Raw genomic sequence first — 25,398 nt, forward strand, 5'->3', positions numbered from 1 at the left:
CATGAACAGGGGAGGGGCAGAGAGAGAGGGAGACACAGAATCTGAAACGGGCTCCAGGCTCTGAGCTGTCAGCACAGAGCCCGACACAGGGCTTGAACTCACGGACCGTGAGATCATGACCTGAGCTGAAGTCAGACGCTTAACCGACTGAGCCACCCAGGCACCCCAATGAATGCATTTTTGATAGTAAAGTCTCTGACTTACTTAAGATTAATTTATATTACTAAATTTCTTAATACGAGACCATCCTTGATTCCTTGATTCCTTGATTCCTGAAATGAACTTTACTTGTCTTGGTGTGTTATTTAATGTACAGCTGGCTTGATTTGATATATACAATTTATATGTGGTTTGTGTGTGTATATTCTTAAACTTTTTCAACTTACTTTACAAGTAAAATTGTCTGCAGTTTTGTCTTTATTAGGTTCTCAGATCAGTCATTTGTCAGTTTTGTAAAATGAGTTAAGGTATTTCCTTTACGTCTCTATGCTCTTGAATAGTTTAAACAGCATCAAAAAATCTGTTCATTCAGTATTTGAAAGGTTCACATGTGAAATGATCTGGGGCTGATTGGAGGAGAATTGTGTTTATTTCTACATGTTATTGTTTAAGGTTTCCATGTGTTTCCAACCCAGTTTTGGGAATATGTAGTTTCATGAAAGATCATCAATTTTCGTTCAGACTTTCAAATGTATTAAGTTATAGTGGTATATAATGTCTCCTACTTATCTGTATTTCCGCTAACAAGTTTCCCTTTATCTTAATTTTGTGTTTTTGTGTTCTTTTCCATTTCTTCTGTAAAGCTAGCTAGCACACCCGTATGTTCAGCAATTCAGCTTTTTGATTTATAAACTCATTTTTTGTTTTCGGAATTATTGATTTCTGATTTTAATTTTACTGCTATCCTTATTTTACTTTCTTTGGGTTTATTTTATTGTTTTTCTGTCTTCTTGGAATAGATGACTCTCCATGTATTTTTTTCTGTTACCAGCAGTTACTGTATAATGGGATTTTCCTCCGAGGTAGTTACACGTGCCATGTATTGACCTCCAGGATATCACACCCACTAGAGGTGGCCTTTTGGGATTTACTTACTTCAGTGTGTTTTGCTACTTCAAACCTAAAGGACTAAATGAGAACCCTGGGTGAGATCTGAACGTGCAGAAATTGGGCACAAAAAGATTTCTTGGGTAATAGCAGACAAGACATTGTAAGCAAGTTCTCAGAGGCCAGAAAAGCATAGAGGTGGTGTCGAGCTAGAGGGTATGTCAAGCAGGGTAGTGATGGCTGTTTGGAAGCCAGACCAAACCGGATCTTGAATCCAGGGCTAGAGTTTAGAGAAATTCTGTAGGCAGTGGGGAGCCCTTGTTTAGAGTTGCATGCCCTGAGATCAGAAGGAGTTCAGGCAGGTGCCTGGACCAGGGTGTTGGACACAGTCAATAGTGTAGGGTGTCAGGCACTCCAGCATAGTCGTTACCCAAAGCCAGGTGGGTCAGGAAAAGGTGTTAGGAGTGGAAATGATTTGGATGAAAGTAATCATAGGAGTCCTGAGGATTCTGAGGAGAAAGGGGAAAAGCGTTGAGGATGAAACCTTTTTTTTTTTTTAAGTTTTAAATTTTAATTCCAGTGTGGTTGATAGTGTTATATTAGTTTCAGGTGTGCACTATAGTGACTTGACAATTCTATACATTATCCAGTGCTCATCTCCACAAGTGCCCTCCTTAATCCCCTTCACCTATTTGACCCATCCCCATCCCCCCCTCCCTTCTGGTAACCATCAGTTTATTCTCCAGGGTTAAGAGTGTCTTTCTTAGCTTGTGTCTCTCTTATCCTTCCTTTCTTCATTTTTTTTATTTCTTAAATTCCACAGATGAGTAAACTCATATGGCATTTGTCTTTCTCTCACTGACTTTGCTTAGCATTTTACTGTCTAGCTCCATCCATGTTATTGCAAATAGCAAGATTTCATTCTTTTTTATGGCTCAGTAATATTCTATTATATATATATATTCACCACATCTTTATCCATTCATCAATTGATGGGCACTTGGGCTGCTTTCATAATTTGACTATTGTAGATAATGCCACAGTAAACATAGGGGTGCATGTATCCCTTTGAATTAGTGTTCTTGTATTTCTTCAGTAAATGCCCAGTAGTGCAATTACTGGATCAACTATTTTTAATGTTTTGAGGAGCCTCCATGCTGTTTCCTACAGTGGCTGCACCAGTTTGCATTCCCACCAAGAGTGCAGGACGGTTCCTTTTTCTCTGCATCCTCACCGATACTTATTTCTTGTGTTGTTGATTTTAGCCATTCTGATAGGTGTGAGGTGATATCTCATCATAGTTTTGACTTGCATTTCCCTGATGATGAGTGATGTTGAGCATCTTTTCATGTTTGTGTTGGCCAGAGAATGAAGCCTTTAAAAAGGACTTAAAAAAAGAGGAGCCTATGGGTAGAGGCTGGTGGGGGTGGGGGTGAGGGGGCGGTGGGAAGACACCTGGTGGTCAGTGAAAGACCTGGGCCAAAGTCATCCTGACCTCCCCACACCCTTCACTCACTCCCTCCCAGGAGGTGGACACAGAAGCAGCAGGGCACGTCTGGGTGGGCTAGCACCCCTCCCCCCCAGCTGGCCTTGGGTGGGGTAAATGCTCTGAGACTCCTTCCTCACCACCACCCCCCCACCTCCCCAGGAGCTGGTGGCAGGATGGGGCACTCAGGGTTGGGGGGCGGGTAGGGGGAAGGAAACAGGGGGAAGGGGTTCAGGCAGCCATGGACAGCTAGTTATTCACCAAAGAGCTGCATGTGTGTAAACAGCTTAACAGAACCAAGTACAGATGCTGTGCAAAAAGGCTAAGGAAATTTTAACAAAAGAATAAAATGTGCAAGAGGTTTGTTGTTCTGTTACCGTGTCGGAGATGTGCATGGTCAATTTCTTGAGCTTATTGAACTCTTCAGAACTGGAAAATCACCAGGTACAAACTGTCTGTTCATGGGCGACTGTGTAGACAGAGGCTATTATTCAGTGGAGACTGTGACTCTCCTTGTGGCCTTAAAGGCGTATTACTCAGAACACATTACAATATTGAGAGGAAACCACGAAAGCTGTGAAATTACCCAAGTATATGGCTTTTATAATGAATGTCTGTGAAAGTTTAGAAATGCCAATGTTTGGAAATATGTTACAGATCTATCTGATTATCTTCTACTTACAACTTTAGTAGATGGACAGATATTCTGCCTCCACAGTGGCCTCTCTCCATCCCTAGATGTGCTGGGTCATATAAGAGACTTGGATCCTTTACAGGAAGTTCCACATGAGGGCCCAATGTGTGATGTGTAGTGGTCAGATCCAGATGATTGTGGTGGGTGGGGTATTTCACCATGTGGTGCTGGCTACACATGTGGATAAGACTTTTCTGAAACATTTAACCATGGGAATGGCCTCACACTGGCTTCTCGAGCTCACCAGCTTGTAATGGAGGGATACAATTGGTGTCATGATTAGAATGTGGTTACCATTTTTAGTGCACCCAGTTACTGTTATCGTTGTGGGAACCAGGCTGCTCTCATGGAATTAGATGACACTTTAAAATACTCCTTCCTTGGGCGCCTGAGTGGCTCATTTGGTTGAGCATCTGACTTCCACTCAGGTCATGACCTCACGATCTCTGCTGTCAGCCCAGAGCCTGCTTCTGATCCTCTGTTCCCCTCTCTCTCTGCCCCTCCCCCATTGATGTGCGTGCTCTCTCTGTCTCTCAAAAATAAACATTTCAAAAAATAAAACAAAATAGGGGTGCCTGGGTGGCTCAGTCAGTTAAGCGTCCAACTTCAGCTCAGGTCACGATCTCACAGTCCGTGAGTTCAAGCCCCGCGTCGGGCTCTGGGCTGATGGCTCAGAGCCTGGAGCCTGCTTCTGATTCTGTGTCTCCCTCTCTCTCTGCCCCTCCCCTGTTCATGCTCTGTCTCTCTCTGTCTCAAAAATAAAAAAATAAACGTTAAAAAAATAAAATAAAATAAAAAATAAAACAAAATAAAGAAGATAAAATACTCCTTCCTTCAGTTTGACCCAGCACCTCATGGTTGTGCAACATGACCCAGCCTCATGTTGCACCCCAGACTACTGCCTGTAAATTCCTCCTGGGGAAAACCTGCCTTTGTATGTGGAAGTATACCTGGCTTTTTAAATATGTATATATATTTAAAAACAAACAAAGCAACAGTAGTATCTATGTGCTTCCTAGACAGATTGGGATCTGTCTAGGTATTAAACCATATCATGGATCAAAATGTGCCATACTAATGATGAGCATTTAGCAGGATTTGAGACTGAAATTTAGTACAACGCTGTGTTCTAGTTTGGTCAGTCTTACCGGTTTGCCTGCTGTAGTTGTGGTAACCATTTTCCTCTGGATTATTCAAGCACAAAAGGTAAATAACTCCTTCATCTCCTTTTGCATTTATTTGCAAATTTTAGCTGTAGTGTTTAACTGGCATGGATTGATAGAGTTGGAGTTTTATTTTTAAGAAAAATTCACAAGCTAACTTCCCCTTAATCCATTACCGTTTATTTTATTGAAATGTATAGTTAAATTAACTGAAGAAAAAAAACTCTTGGGAATATGTTGTCATAACATTTTAATATGTTTCCCTTCGTTTAAACTAAATTATAGTTTTATTTTGATCTGCATATTTCTGTATATTTGTCATGACCGTCCTTGCATCCTATTTGGTGTACTGAGCAAATAAACTTTCCATTTTAAACAAAAACAAAGCAAAAAGAGAAGCCTGAGTTGGAGGTCTGAAGGAGGAGAACCAGAGAGATCAGAGTCCTAAAAGCAGGTGACAGCTACAATGAGTGAAGGAAGGAAAGAAGGCTTCCCTTATTCCCAATTCTACATTTTTTTTTTTAAAGTAAACTCTATGCCCATCGTGGGGCTTGAACTCATGACCCAAAGATCAAGAGTCCCATGCTCTACTGACTGAGCCAGCCAGCGCCCCAAATATTTATTTTTTTTAAGTAACCCCTCATTCTCAATTCTAAATGAGTAAATATGTATCACAGAGCGGCACTTGATGGGATGTAGGTTCCAGAAAGAATGGGCTTTTCACTCCTTCAGATCTTTTTATTTTATTCACAATTAACAAATGAGATGAGAGGATTGTTGATGTGGCTGAAGCTGGGGGGAGGTCAGCTCCCACCTCACCTGCTGGGTAGCACACATCCAGGAGAAATTGCTGACCTTGCCGACCGGTACCTTCATTTGGATAATATCAAAGAGAGGGCAGCTCGATTAAAAACAAACAAACAGGGAATGCTTCCCTCATTTCAGAGAGAAAGTTTGCTATAGATTTCCTATAAACCAAGTTCTTTCCTAGGGTGTTGAAAATACTATTCTATTGATAAAGATTGTGTATATGCTAAGCTTTTCCATGAAATGCTGTGTAAAAACTGCTGTACGGGCCCTCAGTAAATGCTAGTCATCCCCTACCTCCCATTCCCAATAAGCTTCTAGGCATATCAGCCCTGGTGTTTCATCCCAGGGAACTGTGTTCTTCCTGTTTGGAAATTAGATTAGGTCTCCTTGTCTGGGCCAGATGCGTCTGTGTCTCTCCAGCAGAGGCTGTGTGCTGCATTACTTGACCTTTCTATCACACATCAGTACTCGCCCCTGCGGGGCTTGCTCATTTTGCCTGATGTCTGCAATAGCATAATCACTTCGGAAGCTTCAGGGCAGGCCTCCTGCTTCCAGACTGCACACAGACCAGGAGGGGCATGGAAAAGGTCACCAGTGCAGTCATATGTGACTTGCCCATTGGCAAATGCTCACACAAACCATGGTAGGCTCTGGTTGAGAAGATTTTAAGCAGTTATTCCAGCCTAATGATGGAGTCAAGCATCAGAGGGAGATGGAAGGTGGAAGAGAAAGACCAAATGGCTTCCAATGGGACCAGTGACTAAAAATCAATCGTATTATGAGGGATGAGAGTTTCCTGTTGCAGGATTATTTTATAGCATCTTGATGAGAAACTGATAGGTGTCTGGGCACATCAGCTCTGAACCTCCCCGGCTCTCTTCTCCCTCAGTTGGGCCACCTGACTCCTGAGAGTTGAAACCTTCTACACCCACACAGCCACTATCTGCATTAATATGATGTTCCCATTCCACTGTCTTCATCAATATACATTAACTATTTCAGGAAACTGGCCCAGAAGATAAAAGTTGAAATAACTTATTCCTCAAAGTTTTAAAAAAAACCTATTTTTTAAAGTTTATTTATTTATTGTGAGAGAAAGAGCATGAATGGGAGAAGGGGCAGAGAGAGAGAGAGAGAGAGAGAGAGAGAGATATGAGAGAGAGAATCCCAAGTGGGCTTCTTGCTGTCCACAGAGCCCAAAGCAGTGCTCGATCTCATGAACCATGAGATCATGACCTGAGCTGAAATCAAGAATTGGATGTTCAACTGACTGAGCCATCCAGGTGCCCCCCCCAAAAATATTTAAATGATCATTAAATTGTTCAATCAAATGACAATTTTAATTCCCAAGATTTTTTGAGCCCCTTACCTTAAAAATGCTCTCCTTGCTATGGACACCAATCTTAAATCGTCATATTGTGTTCCTAATCAAATGCTTTATTAAAAGAACTGTTGGGGGTGCTTCGGTGGCTCAGTCGGTTAAGAATCCAGCTCTTGATTTTGACTCAGGTCATGATCTCACAGTGTGTGGTGACCTCGAGGAGCCTGCTTGGGATTCTTTCTCTCCGCTCCTCCCCCACTCGCATGTGTGCCCTCTCAAAATAAATAAATAAACTTTTAAAAACAAACCAAAACCAAAAAAACCCTGCTGAATTGCCTTAACCCAGACTCCAAAACCTCATAGACCTCCCACTTGGCTCTCCCCTCTCTAGGATGCTGCTAAGATGAAGTCTTACTGAGAAAAGGAATTCAGCCTTGTCGTATCAACATGTAGCTCTGGTGGTCCTTTGAAGAAGGCAGCATGTAACAATCTCATCTGTCATCCCAACCTCTCCCCAAGTTCTGGAACTGATTCTGACTTTGGACAAAGGGGATTTGGGTTAGAGCGTTTCTGGTCCAGTAGGACAAAGGCCTTGGTCTTATGTTCACCGTGCATAGTCCTAGGTGATCCAGCATGGGCCTACATATTAATTCAGTTTATTATTGTCTACTCTGTCCGGTCAGAAGCTACACAATGGGAATTAAAAGGTGAAGAAATATGAAGTCTCCCTACTTGCCCTCAGTCCACAGCTTAGTATGAAAGAGAGACGTAAACAGATAAAATGCAATGTGCTATGTGCAATGACATTATGTAGAATAGTACTTCTTAAACAATTTGTGGTTAGGAATCATTCCCCTCCACCTCATCAACAGGTAAAACAGAAAAAAATGAACCATAGTTTAAAGAAAGCCCTTGCTAAAATGTGCTAAGAGACTGGCCTGACTTGGGAAAAGCCACTTCTTGTTGCCATCCTCTGTATAAGGGTGGCCTCTGGAAGTAGGGCTCCCACTGAGCCCTTATGAGATGGTATATGCGAAACCCTTTCGACTTGAGTAAAAGGGGTGTTTTCCCCTTTCTAGAACATGAAAATAGAATTAAATAATATGTGCAGCAGCTGAATCAGATTTTGACATCTACACACGAGTTCGTCTTTTTTTTTTTTTAATTTTTTTTTTAACGTTTATTTATTTTTGAGAGAGAGACAGAGCATGAACGGGGGAGGGGCAGAGAGAGAGGGAGACCCAGAATCTGAAACAGGCTCCAGGCTCTGAGCAGTCAGCACAGAGCCTGACGCGGGGCTCGAACTCCATGAGATCATGACCTGAGCCGAAGTCGGCCGCTCAACCGACTGAGCCACCCAGGCGCCCCTAGTTCGTCTTTTCTAAGATCAAACCATTTCCTGAGCAGACACTGCCCCCTTTTTCAGCCAGGAGAGTGGGTCCTACTAAAGATTTGGAAGAACCAAGGACCAGAAGATCAGTTAACTGAAAAATGGACAGGTCCTCACGATATGCTAACTAGCCCTACTTCAAAACTTGCAGGCATCAAGCCACAGATTCATTACACCTGCATTAGGAAGGTACCTCCAGACAGCGACTTTTGTCAGGACTCAACGTGTAAGTGGGTGAGAACCCCCATGGAAGATTGCTGTCCATCTCAGAAGGAACTCAAGAAACAAAGGTCTCCTACCCTGTCAAAGTCTTCCATCCCAACATCCCTACGTCATCCCTGATCAGCAGGAAGTAGTGTACAGAAGACATGACTGTCATCCCTCCTCCTTCCGTTGAAATGGAATGGTGACTTGACATGGGGATTCAAAGGAGGACCCAGTCATTGCCCTGACTGACTCCATTTGCCTTTAACCTGTTCCTCTTAATCGCTTATTTTTTCCTTCCTGCTTATCTGTTAACTTCAGCAAGGGACCCAGCAGGCAAAACATCCTGTAATGGGCACCAAAACTAACCCCCCAAGCAATAATGACTATTCTGATGCCACCGTACCCCCCATAATTCACCCCATGACAGTGATCAACCCGACCTTTGCTGTTTAGCTGCATATACCCACCAATCTTTGTTCCATATATTCCCTACATAAACTTAGAAGTATTCTCAGCATCTTGAAGACAGTTCTTGGGGTGTTAGTCCACTGTCTTCCTGGTGTTGGTCTTACTGGAATAAACGTTCTTATTTGACCAGCACTTGTCTCTCTAGATTTTGTCAGCTGAGAGTGGACAAACCTTTGGGGCCTCCAGAGCCAGGGGCTCTCATGCCTTGGTCACTAGTAACAACGTAATAAGTTAAATGTTTGTCTGAGTTCTGTGTGAGCCCTTCTAGCAAATTAATTGAGCCCAAGGAGGGGGTCACTGGAACCTCTAATCTATAGCCAGTGTGTAGGAAGCACAGGTGACAGCCTGGGTTTGTGGCTGGCGTGTGAAGTGTGAAGGGGCAGTCTTGGAGGATGGAACCTTTAATCTATGGAATCTGATGCTATCTCCAGGGGTGTAGTGTCAGAGTTGAGCTGAATGGTAGGACACCAGCTGGTGCCCAAGAATTGCCTGGATGTGGGGAAACCACCCCCCTACACACATGAGGATTGGTGTTCAGAACCTCAGCCCCCACCCCCAGACCCCCATCAGGGCCAGGCCTGCTCTTCTGAGCCACTAAAGGGTGGAAGACAGACCAGCGTGATCCCACTCCATAGGCAGGCAGAATGGAGACCAGAATCTGAGCTTTACCCCAGTCCTGCTCTGGATCTGCTGGGATTGTGGAGGAGGGCATCTAGTTTCTTCCTGTAGTTTTCCCTTCTGGAGAAGAATGGAAATTTCGTTACTTCTAAGGCAAGAGAGGATTAGAGAATGTCTCCCCTACCTCCCAGTGAACAATGGGACGGTTCTGTTTGTTTCAGAGCAAAGGCCTCAGAGCTGTTACCTGGTCTTCACTGAGCATGGGAGCAGGGTGGGGTATGGGAGGGGGAAGTGAGGCTGGAGGAAGGCAGGTGCAACCCCCCTTAGACACTGGCTGGGCTCCCTCTGGTCCAGACCCATCTCTCTCCAGGATGGGGATGAGAGTAAAGGAATGGATTTGGAACAGTAAGGAATTACCTACGAAAGGGCAGTTTAGTCAGTGTGGGGTTCAGTCTATCTGCGTCCTGGGCAGAAGGCTGCTTTCTTCCCCAGGAATGCTGAATACATGGGAATCCTCACCCCTGAGCTGTTCTGATCCCCAGATCTCTGCCTGTTGGTCTACTCTGTCCTGGGGACACCCAGTAGGACCTGCAAGTCAGGCACTGACTAAATGCTGGCTCCCTGCAACAGCTTTGTTTCCTCAGCCGTGTCTACCCCCTGCTGCTGGGCACCCCTTCCTAGCCTGGGTCACTGGCAAGGAAGCCAGAAGCGCTCCGGAAATATGGCGGGCAATGGTGTATGATCACTGAGCCAGAATTCCTTGGCTTGAAATCCCAGATCTCGTATTTACTAGCTGTGTGGTCTTGGAAGAGTTATATAACCTCTCTGTGCTTTGGTTTCTTCATATGTACAACAGGAATGATATCAATACCTACACAGGATTATTGTGAAGAATAGATGATTTCATATAACACCTTTAAGACTGATTCCTGGGTAGTTCTAAGTAATTAGTGAAGGCAAGCTGCCATTTTTATGAGGCTAGGTCTAGGGGGAAAGGTTGAAGTGGCCAGGGGAAGGGGGAAGTGCTCTACTGTGTATTGACTTCTGCCACAAGGGCCAAGCACTATGTGGATACTTCAGTTAACCACTTACAAGAACAGAGGGGAAACTATTATCCCCAGTTTATAGAATAAGAGCCTGAGTGACCAAATAGTCCAGCTGGAATTCAACACCTGTGATAGCTGATTCCAGACACCATGCTACAGAGGCCAGAGAGGAGACTGGGCATAGGAAACAAGTAGGGTAACTATGGTATTGAAGTGTGGGTATCTGTTGGGGTCTTCAGGAGGGAGCAGGGATTGCCCTAGGGAAGCCAAGAAGTCTGTTTACTTCAGTCTTTCTGGCTGAAGAGTCAGTCACTTTTGTTCCTCAATCCACAGGGCTGCACCTGGCCACTAGTAGCTTCTGAGATCTGCGGGTGTTACCTGAGACAACCAGGAGACTGTATCTCCTAAATCCCAGCTCCAGAATTCCTGGGAGAGGGCCTAATTGGCCCACGTAGTGGCCAGTGTCCATCCTTCAATGGCCAAGAGGCCAGGTTTTCTTGTAGGAACTCGGCAGCTCCTGCCATGGTCATGTGGATGCCAGATGGGAAGGGACACCTAGCAGGCAGTCCGTAGGCATGTACCTGATAGACTTACCCTTTTCTTTGTTCTCCTTTTCTCAGCCCATGGTTCCTGGTATCTCATACTTACAGTCTATATTGACCTCTGTGCATGTGGATTCTCTCTCCTTATGCCTCATTCCACCTCATGGCCTCTGTCTCTTTTTACTTCCCAGCCATAACCCACTGTTGTTGCATGAAACTCTGCTGTTCCATGTTTCTTTATTCAAATTTCTCAGAACATTCCCTAGTCCTGCCCATATTTCCATGCCGGACCAGTTCATGGGCACTGTCTTGCTTAAGGACTGGCTACCTTATGATACAGAGCCTGTGTTCAGGAGTCTCCCAGGGTGACACAAGACCTCCCCTTCTGCCAGGCCTTGTGGGCTGGGTGATGTCACTGTGGACATGGAGCTGGGGCCTGTACCATGAAGACATATCCATTGTATCTAGCCATTGAAAGGAGGCTCCAAGAGCCTTGCCAAGCTCTTCCCTCCTGAAATCCACTACCCACAGCATTAGACCCTTGAGCCTGTCATGAAGTGCTGAGTGCATTTGTCCAGTTCCTACTGCAACAGAGATCCAAATGTACAATGGCTTTAACAAGTAAAAGGATTATTTTGTGCTCACATATAAATGGGGAATAGATAATCCAGAGCAGATCTGATGGCTTTACAGTGTTGGAAGGTCTAAGCTCTTTCTGACTTGCCACCCTGTGAACGCTAGGGTATTGGCCTTACCTTTATGGATCAAGATGAATTACCAGCACAGTCCTGCCAGTGGAAAGGGGGAAATGTATTTCCCTTCCCTTTAAATGCAGGAGCCAGAGTGTGCACACATCACTTTACTTACATCTCATTAGCCAGAACTTAGTTACATGACCACATCAAGCTGCAAGGAGGCTGGGAGATGGAGTATTCTGGGTGATGATGTGTCCAGATAAAAATTGAGGATTCTTTTACTAAGGAGGAAGGGAAGAGTAGATACTGGGGACAATGGAACCACCATTTTCCTGTCACTCATTTTTGACCCCTCTCCACCATTCAGTTTGTCAGAACATCCTGACACATCCCACTCCTGATGCCTTTCTCATAGGGCCCTATTCTTCATCCCCACTGATGTCATCACAGGCCAGGCTTTTAGAGCTTTATACCTAGCATCTCCCAAGAACCTTCTAACTGATCTTGCTTCCAGTCTCTCTCCAGCTTCCCCCTGTGATCATTCTCAAGTGCAAATCACACCCAGCTCCCCACTGCTTATAGCAGTGAAATTTTATTTTATTTTATTTTATTTTATTTTATTTTATTTTATTTTATTTTATTTTTATTTATTTATTTATTTATTGTTATTATTATTGCTTATAGCAGTGAGATTTTAACTGCCAATTTTTGAATCCTGGGACTTACATGCAAATTTTGCACATATGTGCATTTTTCTGAAGAGAGCTTCAGATTCTCAAAGGAGTTTGTGATTCCCTCTCAAGCTGCAGGCTCAAGTTGAAATTCCTAATGTCAAACATACAAGTGGGATGTGTCTACGGACCTTCTTCTATCTTCTCTCTGGGCACTCCCATAGTGTAACCCAAAATGAAGTCATTCTGGAATTCCTTCCATCGCCTAGACAGGCCATGCTCTTTCCTATGCCACATCTTTGTGGCTGCTGTTCTATCTAAAATGCCCAAACTCCTACACATCCTTATGGCTTAGCAGAAAAGCCCCCTCTTCTGTGAGGCTTCCTTAACTCCTTCTGGCACAGTCAGCCTCCACAGCACTGTTCTGACATCCGCTACGCATCCTTTTGCACAGTCATCAACCTATGTCTGTTTCCTCCACCAAACCATTAACTCTGGAGCCTAGGACCTAGAGTAGGTAGACCACAGATGTTCATTGAGTAATTGTCACTCATGCCCAAAAACTGAAGTGCTTTTCTAAAATGTAAATCTGAGTGTCACTTCCTGCTTTCCTAGTGCCTCCAAGTTCAAATTTGTTACAGTGGCCTTTTCTCTGGCCTCATCTTGCAATTCTTTCTTTTTTCTACTCCATGAACCCTGAAGTTCTTTTAATGCTCCAAATCAGGGTTCTTTCTCACCTTGAGGTTTTATGCATGCTTCTTCCTCTGCTCCTCTGCATGGCTCTACCTTCCCATACTTCAGATAGCTTAAATACTCCAGGAAGCCTTCTTGGGCCCCCTCCCCACCCTCAGATGAGGCTGAGGGTCCCACCTATGTGTCCCCATAGCACCTTGTACTTTCCCAGTTGTAACATGCATCATGCTGTGTCAGAATGACTGGTTTGTCTTTCTTTCCTGCGAAACTAAATTCTGTATCTAACTTGCCCAGTATGTCCCCAGCCCCAAACACAGTGCTTGGATCAGGGGAGGTACCTGATAAATCTGTGTTAAAGGAGGGTTAGAAAAATGAATTTCTTAGCTGTCAATCTGTTTTTAGTAGCTCTCCACTGCCTTTTGAACAAAGCCCCTTTAGCTCTTTATCATCTGTCCTCATGTATTGTCAGTCTCCTCTCTTCCGAACCCACCCTTTGATCTCAGCATCTCACTCAAGCTCCACATGAAAGTCCTGTTGAACTGCTTGAAGGTCCCCACATGCCTGCAGTCCCATCTTTCAGCCTCAGCAGTGCTGATCTGTGCCTGGTGCACTCTGGGCTCTCCTCACTTCTCACTTCTCTTCCTTTTTTGGCAAACATCCACTTATTATTTTTTTTAATGTTTATTTTTTAGACAGAGATACAGAGAGACAGAGTGCGAGTGAGGGAGGGGCAGAGACAGAGGGAGACACAGAATCCAAAGCAGGCTTTACATTCTGAGCTGTCAGCACAGAGTCCAACCCGGAGCTTGAACCCATGAACCGTGAGATCATGACCTGAGCTGAAGTTGGATGCTTACCTGACTGAGCCACCCAGATGCCCCCCATTAATCTTGAATCCATTTAATCTTTCAGTTCAGATACCTCTTCCTTCAGGAAGCCTTCCTTGAATTCCTAAGAGCAGTTCTTAAGACTTGTAGTATTCTGGGCTTTCTTCCTTCTTACCATTCTGTTTTCCTAAGTAGATGGTTAAGTGGAAACCTGAACTACAGTATCTCGAATGTGAACCCACTGCCTGCACACAGTGGGCACTCCTGAAATATTTGTAGAATAAACTACATTTCCTGGTCTTATTTCTTACTGTTGGTGCATGTGTCCTGTCTTCCAAAAGCAGGTTGGAAGCTCCATGAAGTCAGTGAGGGAAGCTAAGGTGTCTAGGGGCCTCTCTCTAGGCCTGAGCTTAATTTCTGTCCCCAGTAAGGCTGATATATGTTGCTTGGAGGCTGTGCTGTCAGACATTTGACCAATCTATTAATCAGTGGAGACTTGGCTTAATGTTTTTGGAAACCTGGGTTTGGGATCACGGTGACCTTAGATACCTTTTTTCTAGACGTGACTAAAGCCAGTGCCAATGCATATATCTTTTTGAATTAATGTTTTTGTTTTCTTTGGGCAAATGTGCAGTAGTGGAATTACTGGATTATATAGTATTTCCTTTTTAATTTTTTGAGAAATCTCCATATTATTTTCCATAATGGCCGCACCAGTTTATATTCCTACCAACAGAGCCTGAGGGTTCCCTTTTCTCTACATCCTTGTCAACACTTGTCTTTTTGTTACTAGCCATTCTGACTGGTGTAATAACTCATTGTGGCTTCGACTTGCATTTCCCTGATGATGAATGCTGTTGAGGAGGGATGGGCAAAACAGACGAAGGGGACTAAGTGGTACAAACTTATAGTTATACAATAAATAAGTCACGGAGATGGAAAGTACAGCATAGGGAATATAGTCAGTAATATTGTAATAATGTCATATGGTGACTACACTGTGGTCAACACTGAGTAATGTATAGAATTAACATGTTGGGAGCGCCTAGGTGGCTCAGTCGATTAAACATCTGACTTGATTTTGGCTCTGATCATGAGCTCATGATTGTGAGATCGAGACCCGCTTTGGGCTCTGCACTGGGCATAAAGCCTGCTTAAGATTCTCTCTCTCCCTCTTCCTCTGTCCCTTCCCAGCTCATGCTCTCTCTCGCAAAAATAAAAACAAAAAAATAAGAATAAACAAAATTAAGTAAAAAACTGTATACCTAAAACCAATATAACATTTTATGTCGATTGTACTTCAATAACAAAAGAATAATAAAGCTAAATGACTAAAATACATAAATAAAAGCCAGCACCAGGAACAGTGTCAGGTACCTGGCTGGTTTCAATAGATGTTTGTTGAATGAGTTCTGGAACTGAGAGACAATGACAGGGAGGCAGGCTGTGCTTGTTCAATCTCACCATGTTCTGGGCTCAGACATTCCAATAGAATGGAATAGTTATAAGGAGTGAGATCATGTGTTCACATTCCAAACTCAAGATGAGGAGAAACACACTAAAAATCTGAGAAAGGATGGACAAAGCTTTTTGGATAGTGATTCAATGGCTTCAAACCCTTCTCTGGTATATAAGCTGTGCTTAATAGCTGGACTCAAATGAGATCATTAAAAGGTAACGTGACCCAAATGAAATTTGCCACCCTAATGTGAGATACGGAAATAGACTCTAACTTGGCAACATAGGACATGGAACCCCTCCTGCTGTCTGCAGGACTACAATAGCGAATAAGACCCACAGTGCAAATTCCAAGAACCAAGACTAGAGAAATGCAAAGAAATACCTTTGAGACAAAAGACTGAGGGGCAGCATTTTAATATATAAACAGTCAGGCCAGGCCAGAGCCTTGATACTCCAAGTGTGGTGTGGCTCAGGAACATCAGCATCCCCTGAGGACTGGTTAGAAAAGTAGACTCTCAGCTCCCTTCCCCTCAGACCTACTTCATTCTAACAAGACCTGCAGGTGATTGTATGCATATCAAAGTTTGAGAAGCACTGGGCTGGAACATTTTTTTAAGGTGGGTTTTTGCCCTTAAAATGTGCTTTCAGGTCAAAGTAAACCCACTTAAAGTATTTTTAGCTCATTATTTGCTCCATTCTCTCTACCTCTGAGCAACACTGTCACACATCAGTGTCCTGCTCTGGGACTTTGAGATGCTCATGAATCCCAACAGCGTACAGAAGTTTGCTGCGCCATTTCTGTAGACAGTCAGTATGGGTTACAAATTTGATTCCCAAACTTCCATCAGCTGTTCCTTGTATGACACCCCCAGGAGATAGGTTGTATGATAAGTTCCTTTTTGGGAGATGATGAAACCAGGGCCCAAGGAGGTTTCGTGACTCTCCCAAGGGACACCAAGCAAATTGACATATGAGTCAAAATGAGAACTAGAGGTTTTGATATTCTAATGTGAGGCTCACCAAACTTTGATGTCTTTTCTTTTTATATAAAGAGGATTTTTTTTTTTTTTTTGCATAGGAGACTTTAAGAACAAATTCATAGATAACTTTGTGTGAGTTACTGAATAGAAGCCATGCACGTATGGGCCCCTGGGATTATGGAAGTTTAAGAGAGAACTGTCTGTCTAGTGGAGAGAGGAGTGAGCCCAGAGAGGGCCATGCCCTGCTCAGCTCCCACACTCCTGCTGCAGTCCACAGTGACAGGTTTTGCAACCAGGAGCCTCAGAAACCTCAGCGCCTCATGAGGGCTCAGAGTTCACTCAAGGTCTATGAGGGGAAAGGAGCCAGGACTCCCATGAGGCCATGGATATGGCTCTAGAGGTACTGTGGTGGCTTCTAGATGACAACAGCCTGTCCCCAGGAGGATGCTCATTCCTATTTGTTTCTTTCATAGATTCAGAATAGCTGATGTAACTAGGCTCTGCCTAAATACATGTGGTGTGCTTCACTGGATTGGATTTCCTAATTAATTCCAATTTCCCTGGCGCAAATTGGGGCCACTTAATGACTCAGAAATGGTCAAGACTGTATACCTGGCATTGATACCAAAATGCTCTTTCTACTTTGCCTGAATTTAAGATTTCTCTATCAACCCTAGCCAAACAAAGGCCCCATGTGGGGTTTGTTCAGTTTCAGCTGTCAGTATGGTGATTCTCCTAGGGTCCTCTAGAGAATGATTGCCAGGGTGGCTGCTTAAATCCACCTCCCCCCAAACCCCCCCTCCCCTCCCCACCCAATCCTCTCTAGACATGCATATTCAATGAGACATATTCATGTAACTGATTAAAAAGCAAAAAAGATGGTGCACTTTAAAATTCCATGTAAAAAGTATTGCTTTGCTAATGTGCTCCTGCCTGTCTGCTCGCTACATGGTGCTACAAAGGATAGAGTCATGAGGAATTCAAGGCTGAAGATGTTGGGGATTTTTAGACAACACCAATGCACCCTGCACCTTATACCCTGCTCTGCAGCCTGCGTAGTTTTGGGGCTTGGCCTAAGGCAAAAACTACAAAGCGTTCTAATGAGCAGAATTATATAACAGGAATGTATGTGCATATTTGACATAGTTTCTTCTCTTGAAGGGCGGCCCTCTGGCTTTGACCCATGCCCTCTCCAAGGGCTAAGGAGTCCAGAGAAGGAGTCTTTTGTTCCCAGCTGCCAGTTCTTTGTAGCCCCTACGGCCCCAGGGACCTGCCCTGCTCTGCGTGGGCCCGCAGAAGCCCTGCAATTTCCACATGGGCGGGTGATTTCAGAACGATGGACAGAGCTGTTCGGCCAGCCTACAGGGAAGAAAGAAAAGGAGAAACAATTTTATCGTGTCTGCCTCCTGCCCCAGAGAAGGGTGAGTTGGAAGGACCAGGTAGGCATGGGGCATTGAAGTCTATTCCAAGCATCCAGTGACCCTAGGAGAGGTGGAGATTAGAATGGCATGAGGCTCACGAAAAATGGGTCCCCTTCCACGGAAACATCATTCACTTCTGAAAAATCTGTGCTGATCGAAATAGAAGTGTCACACGGTTTGTTTGCTTGTTTTCCCACATGGTTTTTAATACTTCTTTTTTAAATTGGAAAATAGAGGAAAGAAAATAACTCTTCCATTTTTCCATTGCCCAGACCTTAATGAAAGTTAGCATTTTGGTATGTTTCCCTCTAGTCTTTTCTCCTGTGCAAATTTGTCGTTGGTTTTTACATAAAGGAATCGATAGTATATATCAATTTTGAATCTGCTTTCGTTTTACTTTATTTTTTAAATGTTTATTTATTTTTGAGATAGAGTGTGCGGAGGAGGGGCAGAGAGAGAGACAGACAGACAGACAGAATCCCAAGCAGGCTCTGCTCTGTCAGCACAGAGCCTGACGCAGGGCTCTCACTCAGGACCTGAGAGATTATGACCCAAGCTGAAGTCAGATGCTTAACTGACTGAGCCACCCAGGCACCCCCCAAGTCTGCTTTTATTTTTAACATACCATGGCACACTACAAGATTTTTCCCTCTTCTTAAAATTTTTCTTATTGGCTGTGTTAATATTCCATAAGTTAATGAACTGTTTCCTTTCTATTGGAGACTTGCATTTCTAGGTCTTCACCACTATAAATATAGTGCAGACAGTATTTCCCCAATTCTACCTGTTTCTTAAGGACCAACTCTTAGAGAAGTGGGCTCACAGCAAAAAGGACATACCCATTTTTACACCTGATACATGATACCACAGTGCTTTTTACACTGCTGCAATAATGCAGGAAGCTGCCAGGCCCACTCTGTAAAGAAGCTGTATTCAGAAGGGCTCTCAGCCAACAACATGGGCCATTCTCTACAGAGAGTGGTGGGGAAGGCCAACTCGATGCAATGGATGCTAAGCTCTGCGATGGCAGCCATGTTCTTGTATGAATGGCTCAATCCCATTCTGGAATTCTGAAATCTCAACAGCTCCCAAACCACTTTTATGGTAATTCATTTGCCTCCAAGTGAATTAGGAGGCAAAACCCGATGTGAGGCTGTCTGTGACCCTTATGTAGCCCAGTTAGTGTGAATATTTTTATACTCTGCTTCGTAAATACTCATGGATTTAGCATATTGGGGGGGGGCACCCAAGACCCCACTGGACTGTTCTCTGCTCTATTGTATATGGGTGGAATTTTACTTCCTAAAATGTGAAAATCCCTGGAAGCAGGTGGGAGGTGTTCACCCTCAGCCTAAAGCTCTTCAGTCTTCACCAGGATGGAGTCCAGCTCCCATCAGGGCTCCACACACCTGTAAATCACTATAATGCATGGCAAAGAGCCAAACAAGTTGAAAGAGGAACACAGTGAGATCAGAGAAGAGGATGGTGCTCTGTGTGTATATGATGTGTGTGTGTGTGTGTGTGTGTAGGGATGGGGAAAGCAGAGGAAGGAAGTGGCGTTTCAGCAGGACCCCAAAGGATGTTCATGGGCTTCACAAAACATAACAGCTTCTTTCTCTGAAAAGGCCTCATGACTGTACCTTCCTTTTACCACCATTTATAAGTTGGTATCTGGCGCCGTTTGATAAATCTTTCTCCGCCAGGTCAGACTCTAGATCTGACCTGTGGCTACTGGCCCAGAAAGAATATCCCAGCACCTGGCTCAGTGCCTGCCCTTTGGTCTGCACCCAGTAAGCACTGCTGAAAGAGGGAATGCTGGACGATAACCGAGAGGTATTCATTTCAAGTTGATGAAGAACCTGAGCAGCCTAACTCCTAATGAGTGTGTTCCTAGGTTGGGCGAGTCGGGAACAAAGCAAAGATTTTAAGCAGGGGGGGTTTTCTAAAGCACCTGCATAGTTTCGATTGAAGAGAGGCACCTGGGTTTTTGTAGGCCCTGTGCTCTGGTTTTCATTGTGGCACTTTGTCAACCCTGAGGTTCTCTGTAAGCACAAAAATGGTGTGATTACTGTTATTATGGGAAAGAGCCTCAGGCCAGTCCCAGGGGACCCATGCGCCTTTGAAGAGGGCCCATCTGGAGATGACAGCCTGTATCTGTGGGCTTCTCACTTGCAGACCTGGAGAGTGAGGGACCCAATTCAGCTCAGAAAGTGTGGCCAGTGAGACCACCTGGGGTGGGTGAATCCCTCAAATGCCTCTGCCAGAGCCCTGGGAACAAGGCAACGGTGTGTAGCTCCAGTGGGAACCTGGCTGGGCAAGTTCCTGCTGGGCAACACTGAAGGCCTGAAGAAATGGGATGGGCTCAGGCAGCCAGCACACGTGTGTGTGTGTGTGTGTGTGTGTGTGTGTGTGTGTGTGTGTGTGGTGGTAGTTGGGTTGTCTTTTGATATGACAGAACCTACTATGTATCAGGCAAAAATGAGCAAGGTATAGTCTCTGCCTTAAAAGAAGCTTTCAACTTGATGGGTGCTTTGGAGGCACCCATTGCCAGAGTAGGCCCTTCAAAGGGTAAGCCTCGGGATCCAGAGACCAGTCCTCACCACCTCCTCTTCCTCATCTCTTGATCAGCCCCCAAGAGGCTGGGTGACCAATTTCTCAAATTACCTTCTAAACCTAGAGAAAGTGCTTGCTGGCTATTCTGGGGGTTCCACATTTATATCAACCTTTAAATGGTGGTAGGATAAGAGAAACTGATTTTAGGACATGAATTATCTCTCAGTTTTCCAAGGAAATTATTAAGTCATCCAAACCTGTGTCTAAGTCTCCATAGGATATGTGCCCATTGAAACAGTATGGTGACCACGACAAGGGCTGGACCCCACCCTTCAGGGTAAACCTGGAGGAACAGGGCTTGGTGCTTGGTAGGGCCTCAGTCAGCAGTCCCCTTGTCCCTATGAAATGTCTCACCCAAGTCACCTTTGGGAAATTGGGGTGTGACCCAAGCTGGGAGCAGGTGAGTGGGCCACAAGTAGGGTAGAGTTGGGGCTCAGGGGACCTAAAGACACTGGACCAGGGTGTGAGCTTCTTGGGTGTGGTGTGAGGGACCCAGCAGCTTGAGTCACTGATGGAACAATCTCAGGTAGTTCAGATGTGGCCCAGTGAGGGGGGCTGTCCTTGGGCAGGGGAGGGACTCTTCCCCTTTCCAGGCCTTTTTCCCTTCAAACTGTGGGTGTTAATAAAGTATAGACAAGTCTGTGTAAAGCATTATAGTTCCAACAATAAGGACACTGAAGTCGAACCTGGGCTTGAGTCCTTCCTCCAAGAACCAGAAGCTTGTGACCTTATGACAGCTACATAAACTCTCTAAGCCTCTGTTTCTTTATCAGTGAAAATGGGGATCAAAGTATCCACGTCACTAGATTATCGAGAGGATTAGTGAGATAATGCATGGAAAGGGTTTGGCTCCTGACAGTACTCTAAGGGGTTTGATGGAGCTGGGTTGCACTAGCTGTGTGATTTGGGGTATGTTACTTAACCACTCAGTGCCTCTGTTTCCTTACAAGCAAATGGGTGGCGTCAGCAGAGACAAACCTCATAAGGTTGTTGTGGGGTTTCAATAATGTGATCCCCGGTAAATGCTTAGTGCAGTACTGGGCACTGAGCAAGCCCTAGAGACATGCCGGCCACCATCATTGTTATCACACCAGCCATCACCACCATCATCCTTGTGATCATCATCGCCATCACCTTACAAAGACGTTTATTTAAGAAGCATGTGCCTGGCAATGCGACCTCGAACCGGCCGGTTGATGATATGTACCACCCTGTGAGGTGTATCACTGTCAGAGAGTGGACATAATTTGCACTTGGTTCCTCCCCAGCCTTTCAAGTCCCCGTGGGTAGCAAAGCTCCCTTGTCCAAGGTGCTGCTCCAAAGCCCAAATGCGGTTGTTGCTGTGACCAGTTCAGGGCCAAGGCCAGGCCTGGGCACATTTCCTCAGGATGGTGTGAAAGGTTAGGATTTGGGGGTTCCCAGCTCCAAGGCTCCCCGCATTTACTACAGATCATCTCACTTAAGTCCCACAACAGCGCTATGAGGTTGATTCCATTGCTTCTGACATGTGCTTCCTTGAATTCTACTGGCTGGGCAGGCACTTTTCGGGAAGGGAAGTGAAACACCTACTTGTTAATTGCCTGGAAGTCTCACCTTGTCCGTCAGGCTGCTGTCGCAGGCCGGGTGTGCCAGGAGCAGCCGCACCATGTCGGCGTTGCCGTGGTGACAGGCCAGCATGAGGGCCGACGATCCCTCGTGGTCTTGCAGGTTGACATCTGCCTGGCAGTTGAGCAGTGCCTGGACCATGTCCTCCCTGTCATGGCTGACTCCCAGCATCAGGGCAGTCTGGCCTCCCTGCCACACAGAGCACAGGGGAATGGTGAGGATCCCCTCTCCAGCCTGGGTATGCTTGGGCAAGATGGTTCCAGAAAATGACCATTGAATCTGAATCTCCTCCTGCCCCTGGTAATGGACACATCCTTCTCCACCTGGCAAACTTCTGCTTTGCCAAAACACTAGTCAAATGCCACATCCTCTCTAGAGCCCTCTGCTAACACCCCAGGCACGGGATACATAACACAGCACTTACCACTTGGTATTGCAACCTGTCAATCTCTCTCCTTCTTGTGGACTGTGAAATTTTTGATGGCAGGGACTAAGCCTTTTTCATCTCTGTCTCCCCAGTGCCTGGCACCAAGTACATGCCGATAAACATGGAATGATAGAGTAAATGAAGGGTTGAATGCTTCTGTACTGTGGCTTTTTACTCTCTGCCCTGGCCTAACTTCCTGCAGGAAGCCTTGGTCTACTCAGAACACCCCTGGTATTTTCAGTTCAGTGATACCTAGAACCCTCTTGTCTTGACAAGATCTCTGCCCGCATGGTCCTATGGTCATTGCTAATCTATCACCATTTAAACTTTTTTTTAAGGTTTTTTGTTTTTTTTTTACTTATTTAAATAATCTCTACACCCAACATGGGGCTCTAACTCACAACCCCAAGATCAAGAGTTGCATACTCTTCTGACTTGAGCCAGCCAAGTACCCTGGCATTGACAACTGTTCACATCCCTGTAATCATTAGTGCATGTGGCAGTGGCCTTGAGTCAGAAAGTGAGTCCAAGCCCTGGTTCTCCTATTTCCTAGTGTGTTACTCTGGCCCCATCACTTGTATTCCCTGAATCTTGCCTTTTTCTTTTCTTAAAAATTATCATAATAATCTGTCCTGTGTACCTCACAGGGCTTTTGTGGGAATCCAGTGAAATAAAGGGTGTAAATAGAACAACGTATGGTAGCAATTTTGCTGATTATAAATGGGCCATTATTTCTCATAGATTTTCCTTTATGTACATAGTCCTATTAAATGACCTGATTATATTTTTCCCTTATGGTTCTCCTGGGTTCCAGGTAGGTCAGGCTTGTCTCTCACTGGACACCAGGCTTTTTTAAGGTTGTAAGAATGAGGCAAGGACTATGTTTTCCCTCCTTTCAGATCCCTGTGGCTCTCAGCACCAAGTCCTACGTGTAAAAAGTGCTGAGGACATGTTTGCTGATATGTTTGCTCACTGATTAAGGGCCGGTCTGTGGTCACTGATGGATTATGCTTCCCTGCCCAGAACTTTGGGACTTAGAGAAAAGAAAGGAGGTTTGCAATCAGGAAAATCCTGGCTGTGTCACTTATTATCTATGTGAATTGAGTTAACTATTATCTATGTGAATTGAGTTAACCTCTCAATGGCTTCTCCTGATCTAGGGAAATGGGAATGCTCAACAATATTACCTGCCTCATGGGGCTGTTCTGAGACTCATGTGCTTAACAAGTGCTGTGCATGTGTTAGCTATTATTGTTGTTATGAGCATGAGCGATAATGTGTGACAAATACCCAGTATGTGGGATTGTATTCTTAGGTATCCTGGTTCTCCATTTCTCTGGCACCCAGATAGATCTTTCCAGAGAAGCCTGTTTGCCTTTTGGTTTGCTTATACTCAGACCTGAAGTAATGGTTCTTTCTTTACTGGCCTAACTAGATCAGGAGATTTCCATCGAGACCCCTCTCTCCAAGTGGTATTAAAGCCAGATGACTTATGTAGATTGTCCTCTTGTCTGTCCCTATGCCTGCCTTGGGGCCCCTGCCTTCCTCACCTCCCTCCTGGCCCAGTTCAATACAATTTAATTCAACGATATTTACAGAGTGCTGCTATATGCCAGGCACGGTGCTGATCCTGGAGATACAAAGAGAAATAGACAGCTTAGCCTAGGAGACTCCCAGCCTCCTAATTCACTATTTACCTGGTACCTGCAGCTCATATGCAGCTGAAATATGTAAAAGCCCTGGAGGGAGCTGAAGGGAGCAGTGGCAGCTATGAATTCCTTTCCCTCCTTAGCAATCTGGGATGAGACCCATGCCCTCCTAGAGCATCTATAAAAAAAAGGGCATTGATTTTGATTTTGATGAGCATCCCTTCTTAAAAGAGGACCAATTTAGAAAAAAAATTAACATATTTATGGCAAACATTTTAAAATGAAAGCAGCTTTATTAAATCCCATGGGGTAGGAGCTCTAGGTGAAAATACTTTGAAAAACAGAAAGTGATCTACAAATGTCTGTTCCTTGCCATCAATAGGATCACTATTAGATAAAGTGTGCAAAGTGACTTTGCTGTCTGGGTAGGCTACTGTCTGCAGTCACTTTCTGGGGGTGGGGGGGACAAGGGAGTTAAATATATTGTTGGGAGGCACTTTCTTATGGGTCTCTAAGTTTTTTGCATACTTTATGAGTGAGACACTATCTGCTCTGTTGTTCTAGACTGTCTTTTTATTTTTTGCTTTATTTTATTTTTTAAGTAGGCTCCACACCCAGCGTGGAGCCCAGTGCAGGCCTTGAAGTCACAACCCTGAGATCCAGACCTGAGCTGAGATCAAGAGTCAGATGCTTAACTGACTGAGCCATCCAAGCACCCCTAGACTGTCTTTTTAAAGATGCTTGTATAGTGAACAGCCTTGGAAGAAAGAGATAGCGTCTTCTCCAAAACAAAGGGCAAACATACTCACTATCCAATATAAAAGATTCAGGTTCCCTAAGCTCAGGGTTCCTTTCCAGTAATACAACCTACTCCATGTACAGGGATCTGACCCTCTTCACACCTGTGAGAATTGGGTATTGGGGCTCAGGGAACTGGTGTAAATACCGATGCCATGGCTACTCTTCCTGCTGTAAGTAATACACTGTCCATCTCTGGCACAGGAGTTTCATGTCTTCTGCCAGCGTCCATGACACTGTAGCATGCTAACTTGTTAGCATTAAGGTAGAGTACAATCTCAGACCCTTCACAGTTCTTGATAGTTAAGCTACATCTCTGATCACTCTGGGGGGAAAGAGAGTTGCATGCATTCTGTTGTTCTCATATTGGTCAAAGATGGGTAAGCGGTCTTTTGAGGAGTTCCCATTGTTCCATATGGAGCCTTGTCTAACTCAAAGCCCTTTGGGCTAAGGACCATGCCCCTATGCTATCCTCTCAAGTAGAGGGGCCCAGAAGCTGAACAGAGACATGCTAACCCTTTGAACTGCTTTCTAATTCATGATGGAGGTTGATCACCTGCAGAGGCTTTCTACACAACCAACAAATGCCTTTCAGCATTTTCATGTCCTGCTGGTGCTAACTGGTTCAAGAAGTCTGGTCCAGATGGACTTTGCCTAGTTTCAGACCAGGACACAGATTACAAGCTCACTGACCTCTGTCCTAGCCTGTCTGGGTCTCAGAAGCTTTTGAGGAAACCAAATGTACAGGCTTTGGATGGATGCCATT

General features: G+C 44.7%; 1 protein-coding gene, 1 long non-coding RNA gene and 1 pseudogene across 4 annotated transcripts in view; 2 read left to right on the forward strand and 1 right to left on the reverse strand.

Annotated features, from left to right (window-relative positions):
* Positions 1-2,453: 2,453 nt before the first annotated feature.
* LOC102956113 lies at positions 2,454-4,098 on the forward strand (annotated as a pseudogene).
* Positions 4,099-16,881: 12,783 nt separating this feature from the next.
* KANK4 (KN motif and ankyrin repeat domains 4) overlaps positions 16,882-25,398 on the reverse strand; it is a 37,180-nt gene continuing 28,663 nt past the window's right edge. For both annotated transcript variants that reach the window (XM_007089865.2, XM_007089867.3), the window contains exons 9-10: positions 21,747-21,947; positions 16,882-17,478 (exon numbers count right to left, since the gene is read on the reverse strand). In XM_007089865.2, the coding sequence (XP_007089927.1) occupies positions 17,374-17,478; positions 21,747-21,947 (306 nt within the window). In that variant the 3' untranslated portion in view covers positions 16,882-17,373. The remainder of the gene's footprint in view (positions 17,479-21,746; positions 21,948-25,398) is intronic.
* The window catches only part of LOC122241406, a 35,667-nt gene continuing 27,654 nt past the window's right edge, over positions 17,386-25,398 (forward strand). Inside the window, exon 1 of one of the 2 annotated variants that reach the window (XR_006221536.1) lies at positions 17,386-17,558. This is a non-coding gene — a long non-coding RNA (uncharacterized LOC122241406). The remainder of the gene's footprint in view (positions 17,559-25,398) is intronic. The other variant, XR_006221535.1, reaches the window with a different exon arrangement.

The sequence above is a fragment of the Panthera tigris genome, chromosome C1 (assembly GCF_018350195.1).
Source record: "Panthera tigris isolate Pti1 chromosome C1, P.tigris_Pti1_mat1.1, whole genome shotgun sequence".
In the NCBI taxonomy this organism is placed as follows: domain Eukaryota; kingdom Metazoa; phylum Chordata; class Mammalia; order Carnivora; family Felidae; genus Panthera; species Panthera tigris.